General features: G+C 37.2%; 1 protein-coding gene across 7 annotated transcripts in view; it reads left to right on the forward strand.

Moving 5' to 3' along the window:
• CDC14A (cell division cycle 14A) overlaps positions 1-19,578 on the forward strand; it is a 159,722-nt gene that overhangs the window by 63,874 nt on the left and 76,270 nt on the right. For 6 of the 7 annotated variants that reach the window (XM_063104365.1, XM_063104369.1, XM_063104364.1 and 3 more), the window contains one exon: positions 18,249-18,315. The exons of the other annotated variant lie outside the window; for it this stretch is intronic. In XM_063104365.1, the coding sequence (XP_062960435.1) occupies positions 18,249-18,315 (67 nt within the window). The remainder of the gene's footprint in view (positions 1-18,248; positions 18,316-19,578) is intronic. 7 annotated transcript variants of the gene reach the window in all.

A 19,578-nucleotide genomic window follows, 5' to 3' on the forward strand; every position in this document is an offset into this window, starting at 1 on the left:
GAATTAGCCATTGAAGGGCAGATAAAAAGTGACAGATTATGTAGAGTTTTGACAGTGAAGACAAAGCTTTTTTTACCTTCCACTTCTGATGGGTCCTATAATTTGAAAGCTCTTGGTAAAATATAACTATTTTTTTGGAAAGAGTAATAAGATAATAACTCTAAAGTGGTTAAGAGTATATACTGTGCAGGCAGAGACACTGGGTTTGAAGCCTCTTTCTGTTTCTTACACTCTGGAGTAGATATAAGTAACTTGGGCAAATTACTTATTCTCTGAGCCTCAGTTTCCTTATCTGTAAAATGGCTTCAGGACTGTCCTGAGGATCAGATGAAATAATGCATTTATTCATGTGTCAGGTGCAGTATCTGGCTTTTGTTTTTCTCATTATTGTTAGCATTATTAGTATGATTAATAAGAAATAAAGGTTATCTACAAGGTTATAAATATGAACGGAAGGTATTTCTTCTAATGATCTCACATTCTAGTAGCGGCAGGCAGATCTGTAGGCACATGATAAGTTGTAAAGAGATAGGTTGTGTAAGAATAGAAATAAAGATTAATTCTGACAAAGATTTGGGAAAGTATCAGAATCATTTAAACTGAGCTTTTAAGGATAGATAAGGGTTTTGCAGACAGAGATCGGAGGAAGGAAGGTTAGGCACAAGTGCCTATGTTGTATGTTATTCTGAGACAACTTCAGAAGTCCTTTGTGGTGGGAGGACAGTGTCTGTGGTGAGAAAAAGGTGCCACTTTGGGGAATACTGATGCATTTTTCCTGCAGACAGTGAGCGCTCATTAAATTTGTTTTTTAAATCAGAAAAGTGGGCTGGCTGGGTTAGCTCAGTTGGTTAGAGCATGGTGTTATAACACCACGGCCAAAAAAAATAAAATCAGAAAATTGCTGGCAGTTTTTTTTGTTGTTAGTTTGAAAATAAGTGGAAAGTATTTATTAATTTTATGTTTGTGATATTATCCAATCAGAAGTCAAAGGAGATTTATTTGTTTCACTAGCCAGATGAGCCTTGCTATCCTTAATTGTCAATTTAGATGAATTTATTGGAAGAGGAGGGAATAAATTTTTACTTTAAGCATAATTGTATTTTAGCTTTCATTTTCTAGGTAATTAGTTTGTTTCCTGAGAACTAGAATTTTTGAATAATTCATAATATCGGAATGGAAGAAAAGATAGTGAGAAAATTATTACTGTTTACCATAGAATTGAATCAGTTATCATAATTGTAGCCAAGTTTTCCAAATTTTTAAAATTTGAATATTTGGAAATATAAATACATAGTTCAAAAATTTAATATACAGGATGGTTTATACTGAAACTCTCCCTCCCACTCTTGGTCTTTATCTTGTGGTATTTGTTCATTCCATATCCTTACAGAGTTTCTTTATGCACATATAAGCAAATAAAAATATGCATTCTTATTTTTCCCATTTTAATCACAAAATGTAGCATACTACATACACCTTAAGATCCACAGGAATACATACACTATTCTGCACCTTGATTAATCTCATTTAACTAGTCTTAGATATCTTTTCATATCAGTACATAGAGAGCTTCATTCCTCACTCTTACTGCTGTGTAATATATAAGAATGCATTTAATCAGTCTCTTATAGGTTGACATGTAGGCTGTTTCCTATCATTTTAATTGTAGCTTTTAAATTAACATGGTCATAAATGTATTTTAGAAGTAAGAAACTGAGACAGTACTCTGGAGAATATTACAGCTTTGTTGTTCGACATTAGGAGATTTTAATAATCTCTTTATATAAAGGTACTCACTGCATGAAAAAAGAATGCTTAATACAACTATGAGGTATTTGTGCTTTCGCGTTCAGCTTCCGTTTCCTACTAAAGTAAACGTTTGACTTTGAATGTAACTCTAGGTTGTATCTTTCTGATAACTCAGGACACCAAGAGTTGTGTTATATTAAACTGCATTTCTAAATCCAGACTCTTCATGAGTCATACGTTCGAAGCAGAAAATACCACAAAGTACTGCATTTATAATTTAGGGAAGAATTTAGTTGAAAGAATAGTACTAGTTTTCTGGAATTTGACTAAAGAAACTTCCTAATGCTAAAATAAGATGTGAATTGTTTTTAGTCTACAGCCCCAGCTGACTTAAGGCTAGTGGAATATGATTAAGAATCATCTTCATATTAACTTTGTTTTGTTTTGTTTTTTTAAATTGAAACGTATTGATTGTACATATTGTAGGGTACAGTGTTGAATATCAATACATGTATACAATGGGTGATGATCAAATCAGGGTAATTAGCAAATTCATCATTGTATAACTTAATCATTCCTCTGTGATAAAGACATTCAATCTCCTCTTTTCTAGCTATTTGATAGCATGAAGTAAATTAATGTTAATTATGCATACCTAGCTTGACTGTACAAGAATAGAACTTACTTTTCCTACGTAGCTGTTCTGTGTCCATTAACCAACCTCACTATCCATACGCTTCCACTCCCCCTTTCCAACTTCCTGTAACCGCAGTTCTGCTCTCTCCTTCCAAAAGTTCAACTTATTATTTCCTTCCTTCCTCCCTTCCTCTCTCCCACAAATGAGAACATGCAATATTTCTCTTTCTTTGCCTGGCTTATTTCACTTAATATAATTCATTCTTTTTAATGGCTGAGTAGCATTTTATTGAGTGTGTTTACCACATTTTTTTATCCAATAGTCTGTAGATGCACATTTAGGTTGGTTCCACATCTTGGCTCTTATGCATACTGTCTTGCTAAGACAAAGGCTACTGCGAGGCTAATGCTAAGGCTGATGTCACGTATCCTACTCACAGTGCCAACTGTCTAGCTCTTAATCCGTTTTGTGACGCCAATTGTAAAGCAAGGCGACCATGCTAGTTGTCACGGCTCTTTTACCTGCCAGTAATCCTGTACCGACTGGGCCAACGGTTGAGCTAGGGCTGGGTCTGGAGCTCCCAGACCCCTCAAGCCTGTTCACAGACTGGGTCACAAACCCTACACACACCGGGATGGGTCGCCAGACCCCTCCATGCCAGGCTGGGTCACCAGACCCCTTCAGGCAGGTCTATAAGCTAGGTAACTGGCCACACGGTCCTCGGAAGCTGCAGGTCCGGAAAAAACATGGCCACGCAGTGCCAGCGCCAGAGGCAGTAAAAACACCAGCCAAAGCGGCGCAGTGCAGGCGCATTCACTCCACCCACACAACGTTTACTGAAGACCCTGAACCGGCTTGGAGGCCAGGGGAGCCTGACCAAATTGTTCCATTTTCCCAACACATACTGACTTTGGTCAGCCGTCATTGCCTTGGCCTTCATTGTAATCTGGATTCTATCATCCACCAGGTTTTTTACTCCATTTGTTATTAAATTACACTTTTATTTTCATTGTCTAGATTTTTTTTTTTTTAGGCTAGTGGTTACCTTGGTTGGTTAAGAGTGTGGCCTTGTAACACCAAGGTCAAGGGTTCAGTTCCCTGTGCTGACCAGCTGCCAACAAGAAAAAAATTTGCTGCAAAAAAAAAAAAAAAAATTGTTGCTATATTAACATTTTTATTTAAAAAATAGAAAGTCTTAAAGGAACTTCCATTTAAATGTAATTGTTTTATTGTTTACAATTTTTTAAAAATGATGATGATTTTGAAGGCTTTTCGAAGTGTTGTTGGTATCTTTATGCACCCTCCACTAAAAAGCCTATGTTTTCTTTTGTACTATATATTTTTAGTGCCTTTCTAATAAAGAAGCTTTAAGTCTACTGTGAATTTAAATAATGCTGTTCTTCAGGATTTGTTCATTTAGCAAATGTTCGTCTGAGTAGTCACTTCTGTGAGTAAAGCCTTTTCTCATTTTTTTTTTTTTGACTGGTAAGGGGATTACAACCCTTGGCATGGTGTGGTCTGTACCACGCCCAGCTAGTGAGCGCACTAGCCATCCCTATATAGGATCTGAACCCACGGCCTGGGCGCTAACAGTGCTGCACTCTCCTGAGTGAGCCACGGGGCCAGCCCCTTTTCTCATTTTTGTAGAGAGGCTTGGCAGGTCCTTTGCCTATGATTCCCGGTTACATTCTGTGTATTACATTTTGTTCATGCTCATACACCATTAAAGCAAATATCTTCTATTAGAATTATTTGTTTGCATGCCCGACTCTTTTTGAGGGATGAGATTGAGTTATTTTCCTGTTCGTGAATCCAGGGAGTAAGTACATTAGTTTATTTACTGCTTTTTCTGGGCAAGTCACTGTGATAGTCCTGCAAATCTGAAGATGATTAGGACTACTTGGTATCTCAGGGGAACTCAGTGTATAGTTTGTAAACGTATAAGTATGTAAAACAATTACAGTGCTTTATTAGAGTTAGGAGAGAGGTATCATGGCAAGGAAGGAGGTTTAACCCTGGAACTGAGGATTGAAGGAGAAGATGTTAAGGGTAAGCCCACAGAATGCCTTTCATACTAGGATGAAAACTGGAGAATAACAATAAAAGTGCTGATTTTAGGTACTGCATAGGTTATTTTTATAATGGTACATTAGATAGGATACTATATAATATGATGTTTGCAGTTTAAGTACATTATTATAACCAAAAGGGCTATCTGATTTTTTCTATTTGGATTTATACTTAAAATTTTTTTAATTATAATTTTCTATTAATCTAATTAAAATTCACTAAAAATGAGGCAAATTTAAAAAAAAAGACATGCAGCTTTCCAGCCTTGATTAAATTAAGCATAGTTGACTGTGCTTATAGAGATAGCTGAATTTCTGGCTTGATGTGACACTCAGGGAGAGTTGCAATGCTACTGTGAAGATGCTTCAAAAAGTTCATTGAAAAGTAGAATTAAAAGATAATACAAATCTTGGGCCGAGCCCGTGGCGCACTCGGTAGAGTGCTGCGCTGGGAGCTCGGCGATGCTCCCGCCGCGGGTTCGGATCCTATATAGGAATGACCGGTGCACTCACTGGCTGAGTGCCGGTCACGAAAAAACGACAAAACAAAAAAACAAAAAAACAAACAAACAAACAAAAGATAATACAAATCTTTCCATGACTTTTTGAAGACCCCTCCTATTTGTAAGTCCATCTTAGTATGTTAAATTGTAAGGCATTTGTGTCAAAACTGTACTTTTCACTTGTACTAAGAATAACCAATGTATATATCGAGTGACTTTAGCTGAAAACTAGAGGAAAAGGGATTTTTCATCTACTTTAATTCTTTGAGTCCATCCATCTTCACTGTTTGCTTGGCAGCTGACCTTCAAGGGAACAAGGGGCCTTTCAGTTCTGGGGTCAGAGTTAGCAGAGTTTGAATTGGCAAGCTTGGAACGAGCCTTTTTAGGTTCTTTCACTTTCAGTGTACTACCAGATTATACTATTGACCAAACATTCTACAAAGTCCAATTAACTGCAGCTTGTCCAAAGTCCCACGTGTTACAGATCTGAAAACTGTCCGAGAGACATGCCTAGGAGTGCCGGTGGGTGGTGAGTGTGTGTTTTTCATTCTAGGGGACATGTGCTGGGAGGGCCTTTGGGTCCTGAAAACACTTTAGACTTCCTGTGACAATCTCGTTTCTTGGAGAAACAGCCTATCACCCTTTTGAGGTCCTGCCTTCCTTGAGAGTCGAGGAAAGCAAGTGTAACAGCAAGATTCACAGACGTAGTCATAGAGGCTCTTTATTTTCACCCCCTCTTCCTTTCTGACCACTGTGGGGCTACTTCCATTGCTCCCACTTCAAAATTCAGACATGTCAAAATTCAGACCAGATTTTTCTGGTCATAAAGTCACTTTAAGTCACAAAACCTAATTTTAATTCAGTAATTAGAATGTTCATCTCAAAAAAAAGTCTCACATGTTAAAAGAAAAACTTTAGACAAATTAAATTTAATAGTTTTTTGTGTTTTGGTGGCGGGTATGGGGATCTGAACACTTGACTTTGGTGTTAAATTTAACAGCATTTAATTGAGCAAAGAGCAATTCGCGAATCAGGCAGCCCCTAGAATTAGAACAGATTCATAGGGACCCTGCCGCTGCTACATGGTTGGTTAAGATTTATAGATAGAAAAAGGAAATGGAAGTGAGGTACAGAACAGCTGGCTGCCTGTAATTGGCTGAGACTCGGCTACTTGTTAACAAGAGTAGGTTATAGTCTGTTTATACATCATTAGGTTACAGTCCACTATGTCTGAAAAAACTTTAGGCCAAACTTAATTAACACAGGAGACCACTGACCCTTAGTGGAATCCCCAGACTGTTTCCATGGTAGTCAGTGGCAGTGGTGTTCAAGTCTACATTCTTGGGTGCCTATAAAATATAGTGTTTGTGGAAACTTAGTCTCACAAAACATTGAAAAGGTGACCAATCTAAATTGCACAACTCTTCCTTTAGATTTTTTTTTTTTTTTTTTGGTGCTTTTCAATTCATTTTACACCCACTTCTTTGTTTATTGGTCCATATGAATCAGCTTGGTGAGTTCTTTTGGTACAGGTGCTGATTCTCAAATTTGCCAAAACCCAGTTTTTCTACAACATATAAAATTAAATGGGGAACAGAATCATGGAGCTATTACATAATATCCATGGATCCAGTTTTAAAGACATGTCCAGAAAGCATGGAATGAAAAATAACAACTAGATATGGAGATGAGATGGAGGTAGGGTATTGTGTTGACATCCAGTGGGATAAAACTGGTTGAATGTTGGATGACCTATCTCCAGTCTTTTTTTGTTTTTATTTTTTGTATTTTGTTTTTGCAGATCTCTTTCTGGATGGGTCCAGGAATGCAATTTTGTGTGGCTATTTTTTTTTTTTTTTTTTAGCCTGGAGAAGAAGCTAGAATTTATCAGCTAGTGTTTCCCAAAGTTATGTTGGTTCTCAAACTTGTCTGCACTTCTGAGAAACTGCAAGAAACCATTGATGCTTGGGTTCCACTTCCAGAAATTCTGATTTTATTGACCTGGACTGAAGTCTGGGTATTAGCATTTTAGAAAACTACCTACATGATTCCAGTATGTAGCCAAGTTTGTGAACTAAGCTCTGTAAGATGTATGTGTTAAAAAAAAAAAAAATTAGTGATCAAGTAAGTTTAGAACTCCCCATCTTGGAGATTTTACAAAGCTCATTTCCATTTTAAAGATTCTGAATGGTTCTAAGTAATGAAGTAACCTGTTCAATCTTGTTTAACTCAGAATTTTCCAAAGTACTGATTGCCTTCCTCCTGCCTTCCAATTTCTATTAACATACAGCAGAACTACTGTTCTGAGGCATGCTTACTGACCCACACCTATGTGGAACAGAAAAGATCTCTTGGGATTAGAATAATATGCTGTCATTTGTGGAACTGTTTTTGTGCTGTTGCCTGAAAGTCTTGGAAATAGATGGCTTATCAAATAGTGGTATTTTATTTAATGGGAACAGGAATACTCAAGTTTTCTCTTACAGCAGATGTGAAGCCAGACAACCCTTTAATGACATTTATTATTATTATTTTTTTATGCTATTCTTTTTTTATTTTATTTTATTTTTTTTTATTTTAACTTCTCAATATACATTGTAGTTCATTTTCATGTCCCTTTACCCATTCCTCTTAATGACATTTATTATTAAAATGGACCAATACTGTTTGTGTTAAGGGAAGTTTGTTGTGTTTTGGAGATGACCCTTAGTGATATCCCAGTTGCTGAGCTATGTCTTAATGTGGTTAAGTCTTAATGGAAAATCTCAAAAGCAATTATTCTAGATCTTCTGGGCATGTCAGAACTTGTAGGTCTTTTAACAAAGACTCAGAAGGGTCAACTACTTAAAACTTGGCATTAGGCTGCCTTCTTTCTTCTAAAGCAAAGCAAAGTAAACATATGCTGGTAGATGTTAGATGGAATTATAAAATATATCTCTCTACATAAACATTCAATGAGATATTTGTTAGTATAAATATGGTATTGTGATTTTTGTTAAAGTTTATTTAGCAGTTAACTTTGTACTTCAAAGAAAAAGTTCTCCTAACCATGTTTTTCTCTTGAGTTTAAAAATGTGGAAACAAAGTTTATTTTATGCTCTTTTAAGACATTCCTTTCATTCCCCACTTTTCTGTATGGTGGCTACCTCGTTGCCTCTCAGCGTTGATCTTTGGGGTGAATTCTGCATCCTGGATCTTCAGTAAACTTCTGCTTTTGGTGCTTGGTATTATGGAAAACAATCTGCATTAGTTTTGAGTACTGAGAATGTGCCAGTTTCCTGAGTATTGAAAATAGATAATTTATCCAGTCCAAACCATTGAATCCATTTTCAACAGCTGGAACATATTTTGAGTAACTTGAACTACCATGAAAAATAGACTCTTTATCAGATTTTTCTTGTTATAGTGGTAAATAAGCACCACTGTACACGGTCTGAGAAGAGAAATAACTGTCAGGGTCTCTGACCCATTAGATACACACATGGAGGTGAGTTACACCTATTCTATTTTTTTATCAGCTGGAAGAAGACAGTGCTTCAATGATTTGTGCTGTGAAAATTGGCTCAGACTACTTTTTTTGTTATTCCTACCTACTTTTATGGTTCTAGATCAGTGTTACTAAACTTTCTGTAGAGTTAGTGCCAAACTTTTTGTTCTCTTTATATTTCCAGTAGCCAGCCTTAGTTGATAAAGATGGTTTGGAATAAGATTGCAATCATTTACCTTAATGAACATAGTAATAGTTATTTTGTTGAGTGTCTGTAATTTGAAGCTCTTTTTTTCAATACCTGAGGTAAAGACAATTTACCATATTTTTATTATTAAAGAAAAATTAGTGTAGTTAAATAGGTATCAGTCAGATGTTGACAAAATGCCCAGAGCACAGCTCTTGGCCTGTTTTTCTGATGTTATTGCTAGATAGATCCTAAGCTGCTGATTTTAAGTGGCCTTTTAAGCCATGACTTATAATTGGATTTTCACATGTCTTGTTTCTTTAGATGAGCAGAGTGATTAGCATATGGCCTTATGTTAAGTTGGAAAAGCAGGAGATTCTGTGTTCTGCTTTTTTGTTAGGTATTGGTTATGTTCAGCTTTTGGCCCTACCATGTGAAGCCATTTGCTTTTGTTCTTTCATAAGTGGGAGACAGCTTTGTTCTCCACTCTCATTTTCATCAAATACATTTCCATCTTATAGGCCTAAATGTATAAGCAATCAACTCTTTTTTTCCCCTGTAGCTGGTACATATGTGACATGGATTTGTTCAGAGACTGGAAGCCAGGGTGTACATTAGACAATCACGTGAAGTATTTTGGGGCATTGTATAGTTCCCAAGTATACACACAATATAGTCTAGAGCTGAACCGTACAATACGGTATCTGCTACCTACCTGTTCTGTTGAGCACTTTAAATTTATCTAGTTCAAATTGAGATAGATTGTAAGTTTAAAATACACATTGGATTTCAAAGATTTAGTATAAAAGAAGAATATAAAATATCTTATTTATAATTATGTTGATTACATGCCTAAGTGATAATATTCCAGATATATGAGTATTGGATTAAACAAAATGTAGTATTAAAATTAATTTTACTTATTTCTTTTTACTTTATTATAAAAAATATAATCACATGTGTGGCTCTCTTTTGTGGCTGGCTTTATATTTCCATTGGACAGAGATGATCTAGAGTATGTTTTTGCTATTCTATGTATAGCTTATAATTAAAGATTGTTTTATATAATTTTTGCCTTGGAAGATCAATAGTTTCTACCCACCATAGGTGCTCAGGCATAAACTGAATGAACTGGTAATGATCATTTATTCATTTCTCCGTTTATTCAACAACATCTATAACGTAGTAATGTGCCCAACACTGTACCATACGCTGGGCACACAGACATAAAAGACACATTTCCTATCCTTAAGAAACCATGATCTTGTGGTGGTTGTGAGGATGGGATTCAGTTCAGTGCTTAGAAAGGTTCTTAGAAGACCTCTGAGATCATGTACAACCCATTGCTCTGCAGATATTTGCACCTCCTAACTACCTGTTATCCGAGAATTTACAGATAATCATGGAATCAAGACATATGTAGGTCATAATCATTCCCAGTATTTTAGTCCATTTACCATCAGTTCTTTTTTATTCTTTAGTGTAATCTCCACATTGTAAACACTGTGCCTCTGTTCTCCATTCTTTCCTCATTCACGCAAGTTCATTACCAGATATGCTTTCTTACTGCTTTGTGTAAATATGTTCTTTCATCTCTGTTGTCATTTCCCTGTTTTAACATTTACAAGGTTTCTTCATTCTGAGTAATTTCTTAGATTCTTAGGTTACAAGCAGTGGTGTATTGCTAAACTGGCTCTGTAAGTAAAATGGCTTTGCTGATTTCCATGGTGTAAATACTCCCACCACTGCCGATTTAGGCTCTCAGAATTTTCAAATATTTAACAATCGACTCTTGAGAGCCTGTACAAGACAGCTCTCGGACATTGTTGAGCTATTTTACCTGCGCGTAATCCTGCTGACTGGGCCAATTGTCGACCTAGGGCTGGTTCTGGAGCTCACAGACCCCTCAAGCCCACTCACAGACTGGGTCACAAACCCTTCACATGCCAGGCTAGGTCCCTAGACCCCACACATGTAGGTCTATGAGCTAGGTAATCAGCAAAAAAGTCCTTGGAACTGTAGGCTCTAGGGCATGGCCGTGCACGGCCGATGCCTGAGGCAGTAGATGCCAACTAAGCCACCACGCATGCGCACTAACTACACACACACACACACACACACACACACACACACACACACACACACACACACACACACACTTTACAAAGAATGTGCTGCACACACACACACACACACACACACACACACACCCTTACACACACACCCTTTACAAAGAATGTGCTGCACACACACACACACACACACACACACACACACACACCCTTTACAAAGAATGTGCTGCACCACCCCTGACTGTACCTAAGGCAAGGGGGCCTGATTAAATTATTCTATTTTCCCAGCTGACACCAGTGAATCAAGTCTTTTCTAGTTTCTGATTGTGGGTGGTTATTTTAGTTTTCTTAAATGTAATTTTTCTTCTACTGCTTTTCTGCAAAATAAATGCAAAAACATAAAATAAGCAAATCCCAATTGATTCTTTTATTCATATATTCATTCATTTAGTTTCTTATTCAACAAATACTTACTGACTGCAAGCCCCTCCCAAGGTCATAGTTGTGTGGATTTTTTTTATAATCACTTAATAATAGATTTATGGCTCCGTTGACTATTATGACAGAAGTCGCATTTAGAAAGAATTTCCAGGACGGGTGAACTTTAGATAGTCAAGCATGAGGCTGAGCTAAATTTGTGTTAGGCTGTCTCTAGACAGCTGTTGGCTGTAACATTAGTCTTCTGTATTGGGGGTTACTGAAGAATGATTTATTCTTCAGTAGAGATCAATGATTAGAAGCCCTGGGTGTTTGGGTATTACCTTATCTCCTGAAAGAAGAATAGCCTTGTATTTACCTGTTTAAGAAAGTAATGGAATACATGGTAAGACTATCATGACAGATAAGGGTGAGAGCTGTGGTTCTCCTAGGGAGCAAGGGATGTGCATCCTTTTCCCCTCCTTTATGAACAAGGTGGAAAAATACATGTCCTCTTATTCTACCCAATAAATATTTAGTTTAATAAATATTAATGAATGAATGCATGAACAAATGAATGAAAAAGCAAACCAGGAGTTAAGCAAACAATTGGGAACTACACTACAATACAAATGGTGGAAGTTTAAACTATTTAGCACATTGGTACAATGATTTAAATCCTAAAGCTCTTTGTAGCTTCTCTAAAGCATCTGGGTTAAAAATAAACCGGTGTGTTTAATACCACTTGACTAAGGAAACTACCTTGAGCATAGCTGCTTTTAGCTTTATTTAATTAGCACTCTTTGGCAAAGATACAGAAGGAAATGATCTTAAATGGACAGAAGGGATTTGGAATTAATGCAAAGAAAGCTTTTCTTGCTAGTAAGGACTACTTGAGTTAACAAAAGTGGCCATAGAATATTATAGAAAATTTTCTTGGGATGGGTTCCCAAGCTCCTTTACTTAATTAAAAAATTTATTTAGACAACTTTTTGAGTTTCTATTTTGTGCTGATTGCTAAAGAGACAATGACAAATAAAAAGTGTATATATCCTCTCTTCGAGACTATTACAGAGAGAGAAGCAAAAATAAACACATCAGGATAAAATGTCAAACTGTAGTTAAATCCAATGAAAAAAAAAGTTTGGGGAACTGATGTAGCCAGGGTGGGGTTGGAGGTTTTCCCCGTAAGAAAGGGATCTTTGAGCTGAAATCTGCAGGATGGGGAGGACAACCTGGGCAAAGGTGAGCAGGGGCACCATGTGACTAGAAGATGCAAAGGTTCTGTGGGGAGTGCCCCCTCTGAGGAGCTTAGAGAAGGCTGTTGTGATTGGGCAGAGAATGGGGCCGGGTAGCACACAGCCTTGTGGCCATGTTGAGGATTTGAACTTTGCCTTGAGAGCAATGGGAAGTCAGTGAAGGGTTATAGCTGAAGAGTGACCAGATCAGATTTGTCTTTTAAAAATACTGCTCTGGCTACAGTGAAGAAAACTGGTTAGACAGACTAAGTAAGAGTGGATGCAGGAAGGCAGAGTCAATGGAATTGGGGAGTAAAATGCTTTCAAGAGATATTTGAGAGGGAAGAACAATGGTGCATGGTGATGGATAGGACAAGAGGAATGAGAGAAATGGAGGGACTCCTAGGATCCACCTTGAGTGACTGTGGGAGCTGTCTTTTACATGGACAGGAAGTGCTAGAGGACCAGATAATTTTTGCTGTTGTGTTTTTCGGGTGGGGGCAGATTCCAGAGATTCTTCTTACATAAAGAGTTTGAGGTAACTTTAAGATACGCAAATGGAAATGTCGTGTAGGTGGTTGGCTATCCTGTTTCTGAGTTTTAAGAAGGAGTCTGTGCTAGAGAGATGAGTTTGAGAGTCATTGGCAGATAGATGGTCATTTATGTAGATGGTATTGTTAAGGGCAGTGGTTCTCAAAGTATGTGCCCTCCTTCCAGCAGCACGAGCACCACCTGGGAACATGTTCGAAATGCAAATTCTCAGGCCCTACCTTAGACCTGTTGAATCAGGAACTTGAGGTGGTGCCCAGCAATCTGTGATTTCAGGAACCACCCAGGTGATGCTGATGCATGAAAAAGTTTGAGAGCCCCTGGTCTAGGGAGAGAGTATGGAGTGAGAAGAATTTGGGGTTGGAATTGAACCTTAAGGAGGTCTTTTAAAGACTGGGAGGTGAAGGATGACTTTGCAAAGGAGAATGGGAAGTCATGTTTAGAGAGGTAGAGGAAAAATACACAGAAATACCAAGAGAAGAGCTTATTTAAAGGAGGAAGTCACTTGTTGCTGACATATTAAGTAACATGATGCTTGCAAAATGTTCCCTGGGCTCAGAATAATTAAATCCAGAGAGACAGAAGATAGATTAGTGGTTGCCAGGGCCTGGGAGGATGGAGAATGACTGCAAATGAGTATAGAGTTTCTTTTAGGGTGATAAAATATTTTGGAATTAGTGGTGATGGTTGCACAACATTATGAATGTACTAAAAACCACTAAATTGTACGCTTTAAAAAAGGAAGACAAGTAATTCTCTAGAGAAGTCTTGCTTTAAACAGGAGGCCAGAGAGTGGTAGCTAAAGGTAGATGTAGAGTCAAGAAAGTTTTGGATGGTTTGGGCTTGTTCTTTTTAAAGACAGTGGAGACCTGAAAGTATTTAAATTCTGTTGGAAAGGTTCCAGGAGAGAGAGGGAGAGCAAAGAGGTAATTGATAGAGTTGAAGAATGATAAAATCTCAGAGTGGGAAGGCAATTTTGAGGTTAATAAAGCCTTGTGTTTCTTTAACCCCTGACATTCACTTGATGTTATAATGCAGGTGAAAAAAATTCCTCACAAGGGATCATCCGATTCAAGTTTGAACATCGAGTGCGGCAGGTATCTTGCTGCCTTCCAGGGCCAACCATTCTGTTTTGAGATGGTTCTAACTATATTGGTGGGTTGAGGGAAATCAACAGGGAAGATTGATTTATAAAATGGGAGGTAATGTTGCTTTTATAAAATAAAATCTCTCTGCTTCTTAAATGGACTGTCAATCTTATTTTAGTCATTTCCTGCATTCACATTTCCAGAAGAACCCAGTCCTGCCAGTTCTCGAGGCTTTTGAGAATTATCTGGTATTGTGTTGTTTCTCTGACTTATCCACTGTCAGCTTAATATTTAGTTTTCGTGGCCTCCTAATTTATTTACCACTCATCCATCTGATTTCCAGCTTTTAGAATTGTATTGTTTTTCTCCTCTCTTATTCTCCCTTTCCTTATTGGACTCCATTTTTTAAAAAAGTCCTTTAATCTTTTTATAGGGTTTTGGTAGATGTGTGGGTTCAATCTTCCACCTTTATTTACCTTCTCTCTCTTTCTCTCCCCCAAAGAATATATAATATGTTTTTGTGTACCTTAACCATTATAGTTACTCTCCAGTGACTACGTATGAGCCGGATGCCACAAATAAGCCACTTCTCTCTTACCCAGTCTGGGAGGCAGGTTTTAGAAACCTGTTAGCTTAATGTAGCTGTCATGAGGATTAAATGTGCTAATGAATCTAAATTACCTGGCACAGTAGGTGCTCAAAAAAGGTGGGTCATCTCCTTTCCTCAGTCTGGCGATATGACTTAATTTTATTGCATACCTTATTATATTTCAATATGTAAACTGTTTTTCTGCCTATCTTTCCAGCCTGCTATGACTGATTTATATCTTAATTCTGTCAGATGAATATTAACTCTCTGTCCCAGCTTTACAGGTCTGCAAATTTGACCACCAGGTCACCAGAGCTCTCTCTCTCTTTTTTTTTTTTGTCTTTTTCGTGACTGGCACTCAGCCAGTGAGTGCACCGGCCAGTCCTATATAGGATCCAAACCCGCGGCGGTTGCGTCGCTGCGCTCCCAGGGCCGCACTCTCCCGAGTGCGCCATGGGCTTGGCCCTCACCAGAGCTCTCTTTAAAGTCATTGGTAATAATTGTGGCCTTGCTAGGACAAGAGATATCATGACAGTCTCTCCAGACTTTGCAGACATTCAGAAAGGCTAGTCTGGAGCTTTCTCTGGTAACTCATTTGCGAAATTGTTTAGCTGAGTGTAGGGGTGGGAAGATACATGGGGCACTTCAAAAAGTTCATGGAAAAATAGAATGAAAAGACAATGCTAATCTCTTCATGAACTTTTTGAAGTACCCTCATACTAGAAGGGGCACCTCCACTCGTATGTTTTTTTTAACTCTTCTTTAATACAAAGAAGTTTATTTATTTATTTATTTATTTAAAAGTAAAGCAGTATGTTTAACCTAGGGTCTATGGAGAAAATGCTCAACATCACTCAGCATCCGGGAAATGCAAATCAAAACCACACTGAGATACCATCTAACCCCAGTTAGGATGGCTAAAATCCAAAAGACTATGAACGATAAATCCTGGCGAGGCTGCGGAGAAAAGGGAACTCTCATACATTGTTGGTGGGACTGCAAAATGGTGCAGCCTCTATGGAAAATGGTATGGAGATTCCTCAAACAATTGCAGATAGATCTACCATATGACCCAGCTATCCCACTGTTGGGAATATACCCAGAGGAATGGAAATCATCAAGTCGAAGGTATACCTGTTCCCCAATGTTTATCGCAGCACTCTTTACAATAGCCAAGAGTTGGAACCAGCCCAAATGCCCATCATCAGATGAGTGGATACGGAAAATGTGGTACATCTACACAATGGAATACTACTCAGCTATAAAAACGAATGAAATACTGCCATTTGCAACAACATGGATGGACCTTGAGAGAATTATATTAAGTGAAACAAGTCAGGCACAGAAAGAGAAATACCACATGTTCTCACTTATTGGTGGGAGCTAAAAATTAATATATAAATTCACACACACACACACACACACACACACACACACACACACACACACACACAAACGGGGGGGGAAGAAGATATAACAACTACAATTATTTGAAGTTGATACGACAAGCAAACAGAAAGGACATTGTTGGGGGGGAGGGGGGAGGGAGAAGGGAGTGAGGTTTTGGTGATGGGGAGCAATAATCAGCCACAATGTATATCGACAAAATAAAATTAAAAAAAAAATAAATAAATAAAAGTAAAGCAGTATGTTTAACCTAGGGTCTATGGAGAGAATTCAGGGAGTCTGAATTTAAATGAGCAAAAAATTAAAAATTTTTTTTTATTAATCTTGTAACTTGTAAGATTAAATTCAATTATGAATGTTGGAAATAAACTGTAGTAGTATTAGCAATATAAGTGACTTTGTCACAATAGAAATCACAGATATTTTATATCACATTACACTTGTTGTATTTTAAAATATTATTTATGCTCATTCCTTCCTCAAAATTATAGTAGTTATCAGACCTTATTATGTATTCATTTAAAAAGTACATTGGAGTATTATAAATTTGTTGTTTAATGTTTTGATAACTTTAAATTTAATTGAATTAGTTGTCTGTTAATCCTATGTAATTTATTTAATGCATTTAAACACATTATTCTAGAAACACATTATTATAGAAAATGGGTCCATGGGCTTTGTCAGATCTCTGATGGGGCCCATGGCACAAAGATTGTGAACCCTTGCCCCAAAAGACAAATGTTTGTAAAGGAATACATGGTTATTTATATAAACTAGTATTTTATCTTAGATCCCCAGCTACTCTTTTTTTTTTTTTCCCCATGTAGTCCATTAAAATTTGCTTCCTAATATATGATTTACATCTTTACAAGATACTTGAAAAGGGGGCTATTTTTTGAGTTCAGGCTGTATTTAAAAACAAAACAAAACCGAAAACCCTCTTCTTGAAATCAGCCTTAAATATCTGTAATAATTTTGAAGTGTAAGGACTTAAGAAACTGTTAAGCTGCTTTGCTAAGCTTACTTTTTTTATATTAGGCTATGAGGGTGATAAAACTCAATGATGATGAATACATTTTAATTCATGGCTTAGCAGCCAAAAATTCAAGTTACCTTGGATGGTTAGTGATATAAAATTTGGTTTTATGTAAATTATATGTTAAAGCCCTTAAAGATTGTATTCTCCCTGAGGAGCATCTTCTGGCATTCTCCTGGATCGCTGATGACGTGTGGTGTGTTTGACTTTGTCCAGCTGGTGCCTGGCAGCTCTGTTCCTTGGGTCAGTGCGGGGGCTGGGCAGAGAGACTGAGAGCCTTGAGGTCAAGTTTCTTGCCTTGGACACTGTGGAACATTGCTAGTGTTAAAGCTCCAGTGCCAGTTCTTGCTTAACTGACCTGAACTTGATACTTTAGTTTTCTATTTCCTAAAGCAGATCTGCTAAATTGCTCTAAAAACTTAAATAAAGTATGAAGCACTCAATTTTTGGTGCAGGAGGTTCCCATTCCTTTTGATAGCACTTCTGGTTGCATTAGAAGCTCTCGTGGATCCCAGTACTGAAAGGAGATTGTTTGGAAGTGTGACTACATTTTCCTCAGGTTGTTTTGTTTTTGTTTTTTGATAGGGGAAGGTTGACATTTAATCCATGAAAACAACTGCTAGGTTCTGTTGACCCTTTTATGCTTATATTTACCATATTCCTGACAGGAGGTTGTTTCTCTGCCAGAATACCTCTCGTGATGATGAAAGTTTTACTTAAATGAAACTGTCCAATTCACTGGTAATAATAAAAATTATTATAGTCATACTATTTATTAAGTCCTTCCTAAGTGCCAGACACTATATTAAGGACTTTGCATATTTTTTAACGTAATCTGACAACAATCCTATAAATGATAGCTACTGTCATTAACTTCATTTCAGAAATGAGGAAACCAAGACTCATAGAGGTAAAATAACTTGCTCAAGTTTCTAGCCAGTACATGGCAAAATTGGAATTTGAATGAAGGCTGTCTGACTCTGGAGCTCAGGCTCTTAAATCTGCTTTCTTACTAGTTCTGCCTATTGGATTAAAGCAATTTCAGAAGTGGTTCAGTTAAGCTGCAGAAATAGTTAGCTACCAGGATCTGATGTATTATATAAGTTTATCATATTGACATCTGTGAAGCCAAAGAAGGATGTCTCCAACTGACTTTGGTATTTTATTATTTGACTATTCTAAACGCAAGTTTTTAATGTTGAGTTCATTTATATTCATAGGGATGCTTCCTTTGGAAACTGCACTTACAATCTCACCATCCTCGACTGTTTGCAGGGAATCAGAAAGGTAATAACAATTCTTCTTGCTTTAGTTGACACAGTAGTTTAAAAATATGAAAAAGGAGGCCAGCCCATGGCTCACTTGGGAGAATGTGGTGCTGACAACACCAAGTCAAGGGTTAAGATCCCCTTACTGATCACCTTTAAAAAAAAAAAAAAAAAAAAAAAAAAAATATATATATATATATATGGAAAAGGAATAATGTAAACATTCTTATTTGTTTTGGGAGAGAAGAGAGGGGAGCCAGTAAGCAGAAGGCTTTTCACTTCTTGAAAGATGATTGATTTGTGAAATACAGACAAGAGGGCAAATGGGGGGGTGGGGGGGTCAGGTAGGGAGAGGAGGGGAAGGGTACTCCCTTTCTCACTTAAACTATTTGTGCTCTAGGGCAGATTTATCACTTCTAGCTGGTGCTGTGCCTGTGACTTTACTTTGTCACCTGCCTAGCTTCGTTATCAAGCTTGATCTTAGTTGGGGAGGGACAGGAAGTTATCTAAGCACTGTTCTCTGTTAGTTGGTCCTCTCCATAGACCGCTGAAATAAAAACTCTTGGGGTGGGGCCCTGCAGTCTGTTTTTGAACAATCTTTCCAGTGATTTGATGCCCTCTAAAGTCTGAGAACAAAGATGTAGTTATTTAGTTATTTATATATAATGGAGGACTAAAAGTTTTTGAGAGCTTTTGGAACATGCTTTTGGAACATGCTTTAGAAACATTAATTTGCATTCTATGAACTCATGCAATGTGTACTGTGAATTCTAACAAGGGCTCAAAGTACATACAAGGGTACATCAAAAAATTCATGGAAAAATTCATATTATTTTTCAATTCCATCTTCGAAATTCCATCGTGAACATATAGCCATGATTTGTTATCAGTCAGGAATGTATGTATTACAGAAACCACTGACAAGGGTTATCGTGAGCTACAAATATAGTATCAGTAGCAATTTTAGCTTGTTTCTTTTTTCTGGTAAACCAATTTTGCCATGTTTTGAGTTGAGAAAATCGTTATGATAAATATGCTACCTGTTTTATGTATGTTTGTTTCTGACTGATATTTTATTTTAAAATGAATTTAAAGCTTCTCAAACTTTAAAATACTTTTCAAATATATATATATATATATATATATATATTTTTTTTTTTTTCACTTAAAAACCTATGGAGATACTCTAGCCCACGCCTGCAAGCAATATCACCAAAATGAACTCCCGGTATTAACAGTTAAGAACTTTTATGGAGATATTACCAACATATAATTCATAATT

Source organism: Cynocephalus volans, chromosome 8 (genome assembly GCF_027409185.1).
Source record: "Cynocephalus volans isolate mCynVol1 chromosome 8, mCynVol1.pri, whole genome shotgun sequence".
NCBI classification, from domain to species: Eukaryota; Metazoa; Chordata; class Mammalia; order Dermoptera; family Cynocephalidae; genus Cynocephalus; species Cynocephalus volans.